Source organism: Oncorhynchus tshawytscha, linkage group LG10 (genome assembly GCF_018296145.1).
Source record: "Oncorhynchus tshawytscha isolate Ot180627B linkage group LG10, Otsh_v2.0, whole genome shotgun sequence".
Classification (NCBI taxonomy): Eukaryota; Metazoa; Chordata; class Actinopteri; order Salmoniformes; family Salmonidae; genus Oncorhynchus; species Oncorhynchus tshawytscha.
The window spans coordinates 73,312,000-73,327,375 of record NC_056438.1 but is presented as its reverse complement, the minus strand read 5'-3'; the positions used below and the strand labels follow the sequence as shown (position 1 = coordinate 73,327,375).

The 15,376-nt window shown below is 46.9% G+C and overlaps 1 protein-coding gene across 1 annotated transcript in view; it reads left to right on the top strand.

The window, feature by feature from the left end:
- LOC112237426 (kelch-like protein 24) overlaps positions 1–15,376 on the top strand; it is a 47,469-nt gene that overhangs the window by 27,741 nt on the left and 4,352 nt on the right. The window contains exon 6 of the mRNA XM_042329015.1: positions 7,660–7,848. Within this exon, the coding sequence (XP_042184949.1) occupies positions 7,660–7,848 (189 nt within the window). The remainder of the gene's footprint in view (positions 1–7,659; positions 7,849–15,376) is intronic.

The window sequence follows — 15,376 nt, the reverse complement described above, 5'->3', positions numbered from 1 at the left end:
ATGAGTATAATGCTGTGTTCATAGTAATTTCCTCTTTAGATTTTTGTTCCTATTGCTAGAGGGCTGGAGCCACCAACTTCCCTGTTGTTACTGTCCTGCTGTAAGCTATTTTGGATTTCTCCACAGAGAAGTTATATAGAGATCAAATTGAATACATTGTGCAGACTGATTGGCATCACATACCGTTTTGAGCTGACCCTTGGATGGCATTGTAACCCAATAAACTTGATAGCAATTATACACACAGAGAGACACACAATTGTAGGAACTGTGCGTCGTGACCGCAGTCCTTGTCTTCCTCCCAAATGGCACTCTATTCCCTATGTAGTGCACTATTTTTGACCAGAGCCCTTTGATCCCATGGTCAAAAGTAGTGCACTAAATAGGGAACAGGGCACCATTTTGGACACTGTTCCATAACTTCCTGCTGGACTGGTTTCCTGCCAGAGATAGTAATGTAGGTCAGCTCTAGTTTTGCTCTCTCTGGAACATGCTGTGCCCAGCCACGGCTGTCCTCCTCTCTCCCACTGATGCTACACTGTGTTGGACATGCTTAACTATACTGGATCAGAAGTCCCCACAACAATGCTAAACAAACACAAATTCTACCAACTGGGGACATTCTGTTTGTTTGTTTCTAGGAGGTTTAGGGGTTAAGTTTAGAATTTGTGTTAGTGTTAGGAGTTAAAGGTTAGTGGTTAAAGGTTAGGGTTAAGTTTAGGTTTTGGGGTTAGGGTTAGGTGAAGGGTTAGGGGACGTAGGATTCTGAATGGGAATCAAGTATGTGTCCCCACAAGGTTAGTTAAACAATACTGTGTGTGTGTGAGTTTATTGAGTGTGTGAGGTGTTTATGGTGAGTGTGTGAGTTGGATGAGATGGAGGGGGAACTGATCCAACCCTGCCCTTCCTCTCAGCCCCTAAAGGCTGTTTGTCTGTCCTCAGAGAGGGGAAGAGGGATCCAACCCTGCCCTTCCTCTCAGACCCTAAGGGCTTAGGCATGCTTCGGGTTGGCTGGCTCCTAGGCAAACCAAATGAGTGCTCGCGTACCTTCGACCTTCGCTTGAAAAGACCTTCGCTTGAAAAATTTGAAAAAACATCAATAGTACTGTTTGTCCATCTTGAGACAACGTAGCCAAAACAGTTCAAATTAATGTAAAATAATCTAAGAAATCTGTGATTAATTATGATTTTAGTCGAGCGATTTTACATCTTGCTAGGATGTTTGGTGCAGTATTTCTCAAGTGAAAAATGTGCATGAAAATGATTCATGTATCGTTGAATTCCAACACTTCATTGAATAATCCCTACTGTTGACCAATCACCGACGAAGGGTCGTAGACTTTGACTTCCGAACTTCCGACTTGCCTCTAGAATTTTTTTGTGTTTGTACGAACAGTTCAAAAGGAACATCTATGTGAGAATACTCTTCATTGACTACAGCTCAGCGTTCAACACCATAGTGCCCACAAAGCTCATCACTATGCTAAGGACCCTGGGACAAAACACCTCCCTCTGCAACTGGATCCTGGACTTCCTGACGTGCTGCCTCCAGGAGGTAAGGGTAGGCAACACCACATCTGCCATGCTGATCCTCAACACGAGGATCCCTCATGGGTGCGTGCTTAGTCCCCTACTGTACACCATGTTCACTCACGACTGCGTGACCAAGCACAACTCCAACACCATCATTAAGTTTTCTGACGAAACAACCGTGGTAGGCCTGATCACCGACAATGATGAGACAGCCTATAGGGAGGAGGTCAGAGACTTGGCAGTGTGGTTCCAGGACAACAACTACTCCCTCAATGTAAGCAAGACAAAGGAGCTGATTGTGACTACAGGAAAAGGAGGGCCGAACACACCCCCATTCACATCGATGGGGCTTTTGTGGAGTGGGTCGAGAGTTTCAAGTTCCTTAGTGTCCACATCACCAGCAAACTAGCATAGTTCAAACACACCAAGTCAGCCATGAAGAGGGCACGACAACACCTTTTCCCCCTCAGAAGACAGAAAAGATCTGGTATGGGTCCCCAGATCCTCAAAAAGTTCTACAGCTGCACCATCGAGATCATCCTGACTGGTTGGTATGGCAACTGCTCAGCATCAGACCGTAAAGCGCTACAGAGGGTAGTGCGTACGGCCCAGTACATCACTGGGACCAAGCTTCCTGCCATCCAGGACCTAAATACTAGGCATTGTCAGAGGAAGGCCCAAAAAATTGTCAAAGACTCCAGTCACCGAAGTCATAGACTAGTCTCTCTGCTACCGTATGGCAAGCAGTACAGGAGCGCCAGGCCTAGGTCCAAGAGTCTTCTAAACGGCTTCTACCCCCAAGCCATAAGACTGCTGAACAATTAATCAAATGGCCATCCGGACTATTACATTGACCCCCGCCCCCACGCACATATACTGCTGCTACCCGCTGTTTATTATCTATGCATAGTGACTTTATCCCTATCTACATGTACACATTTCCTCGACTAACCTGTACCTCCCGCACAAAGGCTCGGTACTGGTACCCCCTGTATATAGCCTCATTATTGTTCTATTTTCTTAACTTAATTTCTTGAACTGCATTGTTGGTTATCGCTTGTACGTTTCACAGTAAGTTCTATACGTGTTGTATTCGGCGCATGTTGATTTGATGTGACATTTCATTATTTTATTTTTTTATACATTTGCTAAAATGTCAAAATACCTGTTTTTGCTTTTTCATAATGTGTCGATTTAAAAAAAAAATAGGCTGTAACGTAACAAAATGTGGAAAAATGTGGAAAAAGTCATGGGGTCTGAATACTTTCAGAATGCACTGTATACACGAACTGTATGCCTGTCCTTGGGGGGTGAACTAAGAGTCCCTTTGTCCTTCTGAGAACTGTGATGCTTTGTTAGCAGCACATGGCTACTCTTGACTCCCGTGTGTAGCATGGTGCGTGGTTTGAACACACGAACACACATTTCTCTTGTTCTCCCTTTCTCTCTCTCTTTTTCTTCCTCCCTCTCTCCCACCATGTCCCTGGTTAAAGCCAAGTGTGGCGTAGGGGCTGGAGAGAGAAAGAGTCAATGGGTTTGTTGAGTTTTTTTCTCACTCTCTCTCTCTCTCGCTCCATTTTTGTCAGTTTGGAATGTAGGCAGAGTTAGGAACTGCCTCAGTTGCTATGCAGATAGCCAGGGGTCTATTCTGCTGTCCCTGGCTACCCACACAGATCCTCCAGTTGCTATGCAGATAGCCAGGGGTCTATTCTGCTGTCCCTGGCTACCCACACAGATCCTCCAGTTGCTATGCAGATAGCCAGGGGTCTATTCTGCTGTCCCTGGCTACCCACACAGATCCTCCAGTTGTTATGCAGATAGCCAGGGGTCTATTCTGCTGTCCCTGGCTACCCACACAGATCCTCCAGTTGCTATGCAGATAGCCAGGGGTCTATTCTGCTGTCCCTGGCTACCCACACAGATCCTCCAGTTGTTATGCAGATAGCCAGGGGTCTATTCTGCTGTCCCTGGCTACCCACACAGATCCTCCAGTTGCTATGCAGATAGCCAGGGGTCTATTCTGCTGTCCCTGGCTACCCACACAGATCCTCCAGTTGCTATGCAGATAGCCAGGGGTCTATTCTGCTGTCCCTGGCTACCCACACAGATCCTCCAGTTGCTATGCAGATAGCCAGGGGTCTATTCTGCTGTCCCTGGCTACCCACACAGATCCTCCAGTTGTTATGCAGATAGCCAGGGGTCTATTCTGCTGTCCCTGGCTACCCACACAGATCCTCCACTTGCTATGCAGATAGCCAGGGGTCTATTCTGCTGTCCCTGGCTACCCACACAGATCCTCCAGTTGTTCCTCTACCTTACTGAATTGACGTGCTCTGAACCCATTAACTTCAACGACTCCTTTCATATATTTTTTTGCTTTATTGAAGAGAGAGAACAGTTTTAGAAAGATAGGGGAAAGGTCAACGGATATTGGGCTGGATTCATACCCATGCCGACTCTGGGATACATGTGTGCCAGGGTCAGCAGCTGTAACCACCGGACCACACAGGCCCCGGTCATAGGTTATGTTGTTCTGACCTCACTGTTGTTGTCATCTGCTGACCCTAACAATAACACACAGCAGAAAAACATTCACATAACTTCACAATCATATATCACCACATATCATCAGTACACCACATATCATTACATAGCATCTTCATCTTCGGTTTTGCTGCTTCAATTCATTAACTGATACTCATAGGAATGTAATTGCTAATAGGACTTTGATGTTTAACGACTTGTTGTGGTCCGTGTCTGTCTCGCATTGTAATGAGTTTCTGTGTGATTGATACTCCCCAGAGCCCCTAGAGACTGGATGGACTTTGATATCAGACCTCAGAGAGAGTGTGTGTGTTTGATAATAATAATATTTGTCCTATATCAACACATGTACAAGTGTGTGTTAATATAGTATTCATGTGTGAATTGTTTTTCATATCCCACTCTCTCTGAGACGCCCTCGGAGAGTGGGGTCACGACCAGGGTCTGCCGTGTTAACTTTGACTTTTACTCCACTACATTCCTAAAGAAAGTAGTGTACGTTTTACGTGATACATTTTCCCTGACCCCCAAAAGTACATTTTGAATGCTTAGCAGGACAGGAACATGGTCCATTCACACACTTATCAAGAGAACATGCCTGGTCATCACTACTGCCTCTGATCTGGTGGACTTACTAAACACACATGCTTTGTTTGTAAATTGTCTCTGAGTGTTGGAGTGTGCACCTGGCTGTCCATGAATTTAAAAAACAAGAAAATGGTGCCGTCTGGTTCGCGTAATTTAAGGAAGTTTAAATTATTTATACTTTTACATTTGAAACTTAAGTATATTTCAGCGAATACATTTACCACCAGAATGAGGAAGAGCTCTGTTTTGTTGTTTTGAAAAGATTGTTGTTTTGAAAGTGTATTGTAAAGTTCTTAGTAGCTAGCTAACTTTTTAGTTTGGATCCGACGACGCAGTTGGCGTCAGTTGCTGTCACTGCTAGTCTCTGTTCAGTGATCCTGTCGACCAAGGACGAATCTGAGGAGCTATTTGGCGTTGCAGCTAGCCTAGGTGCTAGCTAGCTGCATATCAAGCTAGCAGGGTTTTCTTGAGGGCTTGAACACAGCCCGTGACTTGGTTAGCTATTGTGGCTGGGACCGTGGATTGTCCCGGGTTTGTGGCTGTCTAGATCCCTGCTGTTTGTTGCTTTCAATCTTTCCTGTGACCAGCTCTGCTGGGACAAAAATCATTCTACAAGCAGTGGTTGCAACAACAAGAAAATAGCTTCAAGGATAAAGGATAAATCCGACTATCTCTAGGGACAGTCAAGGCAGAACAACATAGTTGTGAACAGAATTGCAGATTCTCCACATGAGACCTGGATGGAGTCTGAAGACAGTGAGGGAAATGATCTCTGAGAAATTGAAGATGGACCACAGGAAGATTGAGGTGGAGCACTCCCACAGGACTGGAAAACCCACCACCGGCCCAGGTGACAGGCCCAGGCTGATAGTGGTCAAGTTCCCGAGGTTCAAGGACAAGGTAGCTGTCCTGGAAAGAGCCAAGAACTTGAGAGGAACGTGAATCTCCCTCAACGAGGACTATCCTGAAGCTGTGCGCCAGAAGAGGAAAGAACTGATCCCAGCCATGAAAGTTGCCAGAGCGCATGGGGACATTGCGTATATCCGCCATGACAAGCTCATTGTCCACCCTTCCTCCCAGAAGCCTGGAGGGGATGAGAGAGCCAAGCCTATAGGATCGTAGCTTCAATCCCACAACAGACACACTCACACACCAATTAATTAATGGACTGCTGAATGTTAAAAATATATATCTTGCTTTGTTTGCTCTTCAGTATTATGCCTATCTCTGATAAGCTCCACAGGAAAGGGCATATTATTATATGTAGCCTTAGAAATACTGTAAGGTTCATGATATCGATAACTTGCAAACATCAGATAACATTCATATATTAGCCATTTCTGAGACTCACTTGGATAATTCATTTGATGATACAGCAGTAGCAATACAAGGATATAACATTTACAGAAGAGACAGAAATGCTTAAGGGGGAGGTGTTCCTGTATATATTCAGAGCTATATTCCTGTAATGCTTAGAGAAGATCTTATGTCATGTGTTATTGAAGTGTTGTGGTTGCAGGTTCACTCGGCACATCTAAAGCCTTTTCTTTTGGGGTGTTGCTATAGGCCACCATGTGCAAACAGTCAGTATCTAAATATAATGTGTGAAATGCTTGATAGTGTATGTGATGTAAACAGAGAGGTCTACTTTCTTGGGGACTTGAGTATTGACTGGTTTTCATCAAGCTTTCCACTCAAGAGGAAGCTTCTTACTGTAACCAGTGCCTATAATCTGGTTCAAGTTATTAATCAACCTACCAGGATGTTTACAAACACTACAGGAACAAGATCATCCACATGTATCGATCACATTTTTACAAATACTGTAGAACTTTGTTCTAAAGCTGTATCTGTACCCATTGGATACAGTGGCTATATCCAGGAAAGCGAAAGTCCCAACAGCTGGTCCTAAAATAGTGTATAAGAGATCAGGGCACGCAACATGTACTGCACTGACACAAATGACTGATGATTAGTTGAAAGAAATTGATAATAAGAAGATTGTGGGAGCTGTACTGTTAGATTTCAGTGCAGCGTTTGATATTATTAACCATAATCTGTTGTTGAAAAAACATGTGTTATCGCTTTTCAACCTCTGCCATATTGTGGATTCAGAGCTATCTATCTAATAGAACTCAAAAGGGTTTTCTTAAATGGAAGCTTCTCTAATGTCAAACATGTAAAGTGTGGTGTACCGCAGGGCAGCTCTCTAAGCCCTGTACTCTTTTCTATTTTTGTCAATGACCTGCCACTGGCATTAAACATCAGCAACCACAGCTAATGATGTCACTCAAACCCTTAACAAAGAGTTGCTGCCTGTTTTGGAATGGGTTGCCAGTAACAAACTGGTCCTGAACATCTCAAACTAAGAGCATAGTTTCCTAAGTTCTAGACCTCAGCTGAATCTGGTAATGAATGGTGTGGCTGTTGAACAAGTTGAAGAGGCTAAATTACTTGCCGTTACCTTAGATTGAACACTGTCATGGTCAAAATATATAGATTCAATGGTTGTAAAGATGGGTAGAGGTCTGTCCGTAATAAAGAGATGCTCTGCTTTTTTGACACACATGGGCTGGTGGCTTCCTGTAAACAAACCTGTCTCTATGCCACAGACAGTGTCACTGTGTGTTGGATGTGTCAGTACAGTAAGCCTATTTGAACAGGATTGTGTGTGCACAGATAAACACCCTCGCCATGGGAGTTCCTAAGACAGGTGTATGTACATTATAGTGTATGTAAATCAGGGATGGGCAACTCCAGTCCTCAGGTCCTGATTGGTATCACACTTTTGTCCCAGCCCCAGCTAACGCAACTGACTCCAATACAATAATCAACTAATCTTCAGTTTAGAATGCAATTAGTTTAATCATCTGTGTTTACTAGGAATGGGGACAAAGAGTGACACCGTTCCGGCCCCTGAGGACTTGAGTTGCCTATCTGTGATGTAAATGGTAGTCAGTATTGTCTTACCACTGTAATCGTATATCTGTATAGGTCTATGCAGTGGGAGGGTATGACGGCCAGAGTCGTCTGAGCAGTGTGGAGTGCTATGACTCCTTCTCTAACCGCTGGACAGAGGTGGCTCCCATGAAGGAGGCAGTCAGTTCCCCGGCCGTGTCCAGCTGTGCTGGGAAACTCTTTGTCATCGGCGGAGGGCCGGACGACAACACTTGCTCTGACAAGGTGGGTAGACCTATACACATGGATAACTGGCAAGGTGGGTAGAACCACACACATGGATAACTGGAAAGGTGGGTAGAACCATACATATTGATATACAGTTGAAGTCGGAAGTTTACATACACTTAGGTTGGAGTCATTAAAACTCGTTTTTTTCCATAATTCACTGTATCACAATTCCAGTGGGTCAGAAGTTTACATACACTAAGTTGACTGTGCATTTAAACAGCTTGGAAAATTCCAGAAAATGATGTCATGGCTTTAGAAGCTTCTGACAGGCTAATTGACATAATTTGAGTCAATTGGAGGTGTACCTGTGGATGTATTTCAAGGCCTACCTTCAAACTCAGTGCCTCTTTGCTTGACATCATCGGAAAATCAAAATAAATCAGCCAAGACCTCAGAAAAAAAATTGTAGAGCTCCACAAGTCTGGTTCATCCTTGGGAGCAATTTCCAAACGCCTGAAGGTACCACGTTCATCTGAACAAACAATAGTACGAAAGTGTAAACACCATGGGACCACTCAGCCGTCATACCGCTCTGGAAGGAGATGCGTTCTGTCTCCTAGAGATGAACGTACTTTGGTGCGAAAGTGTAAATCAATCCCAGAACAACAGCAAAGGACTTTCTGATGATGCTGGAAGAAACAGGTACAAAAGTATCTTTATCAACAGTAAAACGAGTCCTATATTGACATAACCTGAAAGGACCACACAACAAGGAAGAAGCCACTGCTCCAAAACTGCCATAAAAAGCCAGACTATGGTTTGCAACTGCACATGGGGACAAAGATTGTAATTTTTTGAGAAATGTTCTCTGGTCTGATGAAACAAAAATATAACTATGTGTCCATAATGACCATCGTTATGTTTGGAGGAAAAAGGGGAGGCTTGCAAGCCGAAGAACACCATCCCAAACGTGAAGCACGGGGGTGGCAGCATCATGTTGTGGGTGTGCTTTTCTGCAGGAGGGACTGGTGCACTTTACAAAATAGATTACATCCGTAATGGGTCTTTGACCAAACAACCACCCCTCATCACTGCCAAACGTTCCCTGAAACACTTCTGCGAGCAGGCCTTTCTAATTGACCTGACCGAGGTATCCTGGAAGGACATTGACCTCATCCCATCAGTAGATGATGCCTGGCTATTCTTTAAAAGTGCCTTCCTCGCCATCTTAAAAAAGCATGCCCCATTCAAAAAATGTAGAACTAAAAATAGATATAGTCCTTGGTTCACTCCAGACCTGTCTGCCCTTGACCAGCACAAAAACATCCAGTGGCGTTCTGCATTAGCATCGAATAGCCCCTGTGATATGCAAGAAGTTAGGAACAAATATACACAGAGAGTTAGGAAAGCTAAGGCTAGCTTTTCCAAACAGAAATTTGCATCCTGTTGTACTAACTCAAAAAAGTTCTGGGACACTGTAAAGTCCATGGAGAATAAGAGCACCTCCTCTCAGCTGCCCACTGCTCTGAGGCTAGGAAATTCAATAAGCATTTCTCTACAGCTGGCCATGCTTTCCACCTGGCTACCCCTACCCCGCTCAACTGCCCGGCACCCTCCACGGCAACCCGCCAAAGCCCCCACCATTTCTCCTTTACCCAAATCCAGATAGCTGATGTTCTGAAAGAGCTGCAAAATCTGGACCCCTGCAAATCAGCCGGGCTAGACAATCTGGACCCTCTATTTCTAAAATGATCTGCCGAAATTGTTGCAACCCCTATTACTAGCCTGTTCAACCTCTCTTTCGTATCGTCTGAGATTCCCAAAGATTGGAAAGCTGCCGCGGTCATCCCCCTCTTCAAAGGGGGGGGGGAGACACTCTAGACCCAAACTGCTACAGACCTATATCTATTCTACCCTGTCTTTCTAAGGTCTTCGAAAGCCAAGTTAACAAACAGATTACCGACCATTTCGAATCCCACCGTACCTTCTCCGCTATGCAATCTGGTTTCAAAGCTGGTCATGGATGCACCTCAGCCACGCTCAAGGTCCAAAACGACATCATATCCGCCATCGATAAGAGACATTACTGTGCAGCCGTATTCATCGACCTGGCCAAGGCTTTTGACTCTGTCAATCACCACACTCTTATTGGCAGACTTGACAGCCTTGGTTTCTCAAATGATTGCCTTGCCTGGTTCACCAACTACTTCTCTGATAAAGTTCAGTGTGTCAAATCAGAGGGCCTGTTGTCCGGACCTCTGGCAGTCTCTATGGGGGTGCCACAGGGTTCAATCCTCAGGCCGAATCTCTTCTCTGTATACATCAATGATGTTGCTCTTGCTGCTGGTGATTCTCTGGTACACCTCTACGCAGACGACACCATTCTGTATACTTCTGGCCCCTCTTTGGACACTGTGTTAACTAACCTCCAGACGAGCTTCAATGCCATACAACTCTCCTTCCGTGGCCTCCAACTGCTCTTAAACGCAGGGAAAACTAAATGCATGCTATTCAACCGATCCCTGCCCGCACCTGCTCGCCCGTCCAGCATCACTACTCTGGACGGCTCTGACTTCGAATACGTGGACAACTACAAATACCTAGGTGTCTGGTTAGACTGTAAACTCTCCTTCCAGACTCACATTAAGCATCTCCAATCCAAAATTAAATCTAGAATTGGCTTCCTATATCGCAACAAAGAATCTTTCACTCATGCTGCCAAACATACCCTCGTAAAACTGACCATCCTACCGATCCTCGACTTCGGTGATGTCATCTATAAAATAGCCTCCAACACTCTACTCAACAAACTGGATGCAGTCTATCACAGTGCCATCCGTTTTGTCACCAAAGCCCCATACACTACCCACCATTGCATCCTGTACGCTCTCGTTGGTTGGCCCTCGCTTCATACTCATCGCCAAACCCACTGGCTACAGGTTATCTACAAGTCTCTGCTAGGTAAAGCCCCACCTTATCTCAGCTCACTGGTCACCATAGCAGCACCCACTCGTAGCAAGCGCTCCAGCAGGTATATCTCACTGGTCACCCCCAAAGCCAATTCCTCCTTTGGTCGTCTTTCCTTCCAGTTCTCTGCTGCCAATGACTGGAACAAACTGCAAAAATCTCTGAAGTTGGAGACTCATATCTCCCTCACTAGCTTTAAGCACCAGCTGTCAGAGCAGCTCACAGATAGCCCATCTGTAAACAGCCTATCTATCTACCTACCTCGTCCCCATACAGTATTTATTTATTTATCTTGCTACTTTGCACCCCAGCATGTCTACTTGCACATTCATATTTTGCACATCTACCATTCCAGTGTTTCAATTGCTATATTGTAGTTACTTCGCCACCATGGCCTATTTACTGCCTTAACTCCCTTATCTTACCTCATTTGCACTCACTGTATATAGACTTTTTGTTTTCTTTTGTTCTACTGTATTATTGACTATGTTTAGTTTATTCCATGTGTAACTCTGTGTTGTTGTATGTGTCGAAATGCTATGCTTTATCTTGGCCAGGTCGCAGTTGCAAATGAGAACAGGTTCTCAACTAGCCTACCTGGTTAAATAAAGGTGTTCTCAACTAGCCTACCTGGTTAAATAAAGGTGAAATATAAAAATGAGGAAGGAAAAGGACGTGAATATATTGAAGCAACATCTCAAGACATCAGTCAGGAAGTTAAAGCTTGGTCGCAAATGGGTCTTCCAAATGGACAATGACCCCAAGCATACTTCCAAAGTTGTGGCAAAATGGCTGAAGAACAACAAAGTCAAGGTATTGGAGTGTCCATCAATGCCCTGACCTCAATCCCATAGAAAATGTGTTGACAGAACTGAAAAAGCATGTGCGAGCAAGGAGGCCTAAAAACCTGACTCAGTTACACCAGCTCTGTCAGGAGGAATGGGCCAAAATTCACCCAACTTATTGTGGGAAGCTTGTGGAAGGTTAACCGAAACGTTTGACCCAAGTTAAACAATTTAAAGGCAATGCTACCAAATACTAATTGAGTATATGTAAACTTCTGACCCACTGGGAATGTGATGAAAGAAGTACAAGCTGAAATAAATAATTCTCTCTACTATTATTTTTAAAATAAAGTGGTGATCCTAACTGACCTAAATCAGGATATTTACTAGGATTAAATGTCAGGAGTTGTGAAAAACTGAATTTAAATGTATTTTGCTTAGATGTATGTAAACTTCTGACTTCAACTGTACATCAACAATCCCCCAAACCCACCACACCTGTCCTTCAACCCCACCACCACCACCATTCCCTGTCCTTCAACCCCACCACCATTCCCTGTCTTTCAACCTCACCACCACCACCATTCCCTGTCCTTCAACCCCACCACCACCACCATTCCCTGTCCTTCAACCCCACCACCACCACCATTCCCTGTCCTTCAACCCCACCACCATTCCCTGTCCTTCAACCCCACCACCATTCCCTGTCCTTCAACCCCACCACCACCACCATTCCCTGTCCTTCAACCCCACCACCACCACCATTCCCTGTCCTTCAACCCCACCACCACCACCACCACCATTCCCCCTGTTCTTCAACCCCACCACCATTCCCTGTCTTTCAACCCCACCACCATCCCCTGTCCTTCAACCCACCACCACCATCCACCATTCCCTGTCCTTCAACCCCACCACCACCACCATTCCCTGTCCTTCAACCCCACCACCACCATTCCCTGACCTTCAACCCCACCACCACCATTCCCTGACCTTCAACCCCACCACCCCTGTCCACCCCATTCCCTGACCTTCAACCCCACCACCACCATTCCCTGTCCTTCAACCCCACCACCACCATTCCCTGTCCTTCAACCCCACCACCATTCCCTGTCCTTCAACCCCACCACCATTCCCTGTCCTTCAACCCCACCACCATTCCCTGTCCTTCATTCCCCACCACCACCATGTCCTTCAACCCCACCACCACCACCATTCCCCACCATTCCCTGTCCTTCAACCCCACCACCACCACCATTCCCTGTCCTCTTCAACCCCACCACCACCACCACCATTCCCTGTCCTTCAACCCCACCACCACCACCACACCATTCCCTGTCCTTCAACCCCACCACCACCACCCCACCACCACCATTCCCTGTCCTTCAACCCCATCACCCCACCACCACCATTCCCTGTCCTTCAACCCCACCACCACCACCATTCCCTGTCCTTCAACCCCCACCACCACCACCATTCCCTGTCCTTCAACCCCACCACCACCATTCCCTGTTCAACCCCACCACCACCACCATCCTTCAACCCCACCACCATTCCTGTCCTTCAACCCCACCACCATTCCCTGTCCTTCAACCCCACCACACCACCATTCCATTCCCCCACCACCACCACCACCACCATGTCCTTCAACCCCACCACCATTCCCTGTCCTTCAACCCCACCACCACCACCATTCCCTGTCCTTCAACCCCACCACCACCACCATTCCCTGTTCTTCAACCCCACCACCTCCACCATTCCCTGTCCTTCAACCCCACCACCACCACCATTCCCTGTCCTTCAGCCCCACCACCACCACCACCATTCCTTCAACCCCACCACCACCACCATCCTTCCTTAGCCCCACCACCACCACCATTCCCTGTCCTTCAGCCCCACCACCACCACCATTCCCTGTCCTTCAACCCCACCACCATTCCCTGTCCTTCAACCCCACCACCATTCCCTGTCATTCAATCCCACCACCACCACCATTCCCTGTCCTTCAACGCCACCACCATTCCCTGTCCTTCAACCCCACCACCATTCCCTGTCCTTCAACCCCACTACCATTCCCTGTCCTTCAACCCCACCACCACCACCCCTGTCCTTCAACACCACCACCACCCCTATCCTTCAACCCCACCACCACCATTCCCTGTCCTTCAACCCCACCACCACCATTCCCTGTTCTTCAACCCCACCACCACCACCATTCCCTGTTCTTCAACCTCACCACCACCACCACCACCACCATTCCCTGTCCTTCAACCCCACCACCACCACCATTCCCTGTCCTTCAACCCCACCACCACCATGCCCTGTCCTTCAACCCCACCACCACCACCATTCCCTGTCCTTCAACCCCACCACCACCACCATTCCCTGTCCTTCAACCCCACCACCACCACCATTCCCTGTCCTTCAACCCCACCACCACCACCATTCCCTGTCCTTCAACCCCACCACCACCACCACCACCATTCCCCCTGTCCTTCATCCCCACCACCACCACCACCACCACCCCTGGCCTTCAACCCCACCACCACCACCATTCCCTGTCCTTCAACCCCACCACCACCACCATTCCCTGTCCTTCAACCCCACCACCACCACCATTCCCCTGTCCTTCAACCCCACCACCACCACCATTCCCTGTCCTTCAACCCCACCACCATTCCCTGTCCTTCAACCCCACCACCACCACCACCACCATTCCCTGTCCTTCATCCCCACCACCACCACCACCACCCCTGGCCTTCAACCCCACCCCACCACCACCACCATTCCCTGTCCTTCAACCCACCCCACCACCATTCACCATTCCCTGTCCTTCAACCCCACCACCAATTCCCTGTCCTTCAACCCCACCACCATTCCCTGTCCTTCAACCTCACCACCACCACCCTTCCCCGTCCTTCAACCCCACCACCACCACCACCACCATTCCCTGTCCTTCAACCCCACCACCACCATCATCATTCCGTCCTTCAACCCCATCACCATTCCCCCCACCACCCCACCACCATGTCCTTCAACCCCACCACCACCATTCCCTGTCCTTCAACCCCACCACCACGACCACCATTCCCCACCACCACCATTCCCTGTCCTTCAACCCTACCACCCTACCACCACCATTCCCTGTCCTTCAACCCCACCACCACCACCATTCCCTGTCCTTCAACCCCACCACCATCACCATTCCCTGTCCTTCAACCCCATCACCATTCCCTGTCCTTCAACCCATCACCATTCTCTGTCCTTCAACCCCACCACCACCATTCCCTGTCCTTCAACCCCACCACCACCACCACCATTCCCTGTCCTTCATCACAGTTGTATATACAGAATACATACATTAACAACCACCCAACCCCAACACTCCTGTCCATCATTCATAACAGTAAAGATGGAATCTGATTATAGCAATCAAATCAATCAAATGTATTTATAAAGCCCTTTTCCATCAGCAGATGTCAAAGGGCTTATACAGAAACCCTGCCTAAAACCCCAAACAGCAAGCAATGTAGTTGTAGAACCACGGTGACTAGGAAAAACTCCCTAGAAAGGCAGGAACTTAGGAAGAAACCTAGAGAGGAACCAGAGGTGGCCAGTCCTCTTCTGGTTGTGCCGGGTGGAGATTATAAGAGTACATGGCCATTAAGGCCAGATCGTTCTTCAAGATGTTCAAACATTGTTAGATAGAATCATGTACTTGTGAGATTTGCACCTATCCTATACATCTCTCCAATAACACTCTTTAATAACTTCCTGACTGATATTACAACACATGGGTCTCTAATAACCCTCTGACTGATATTACAACACAT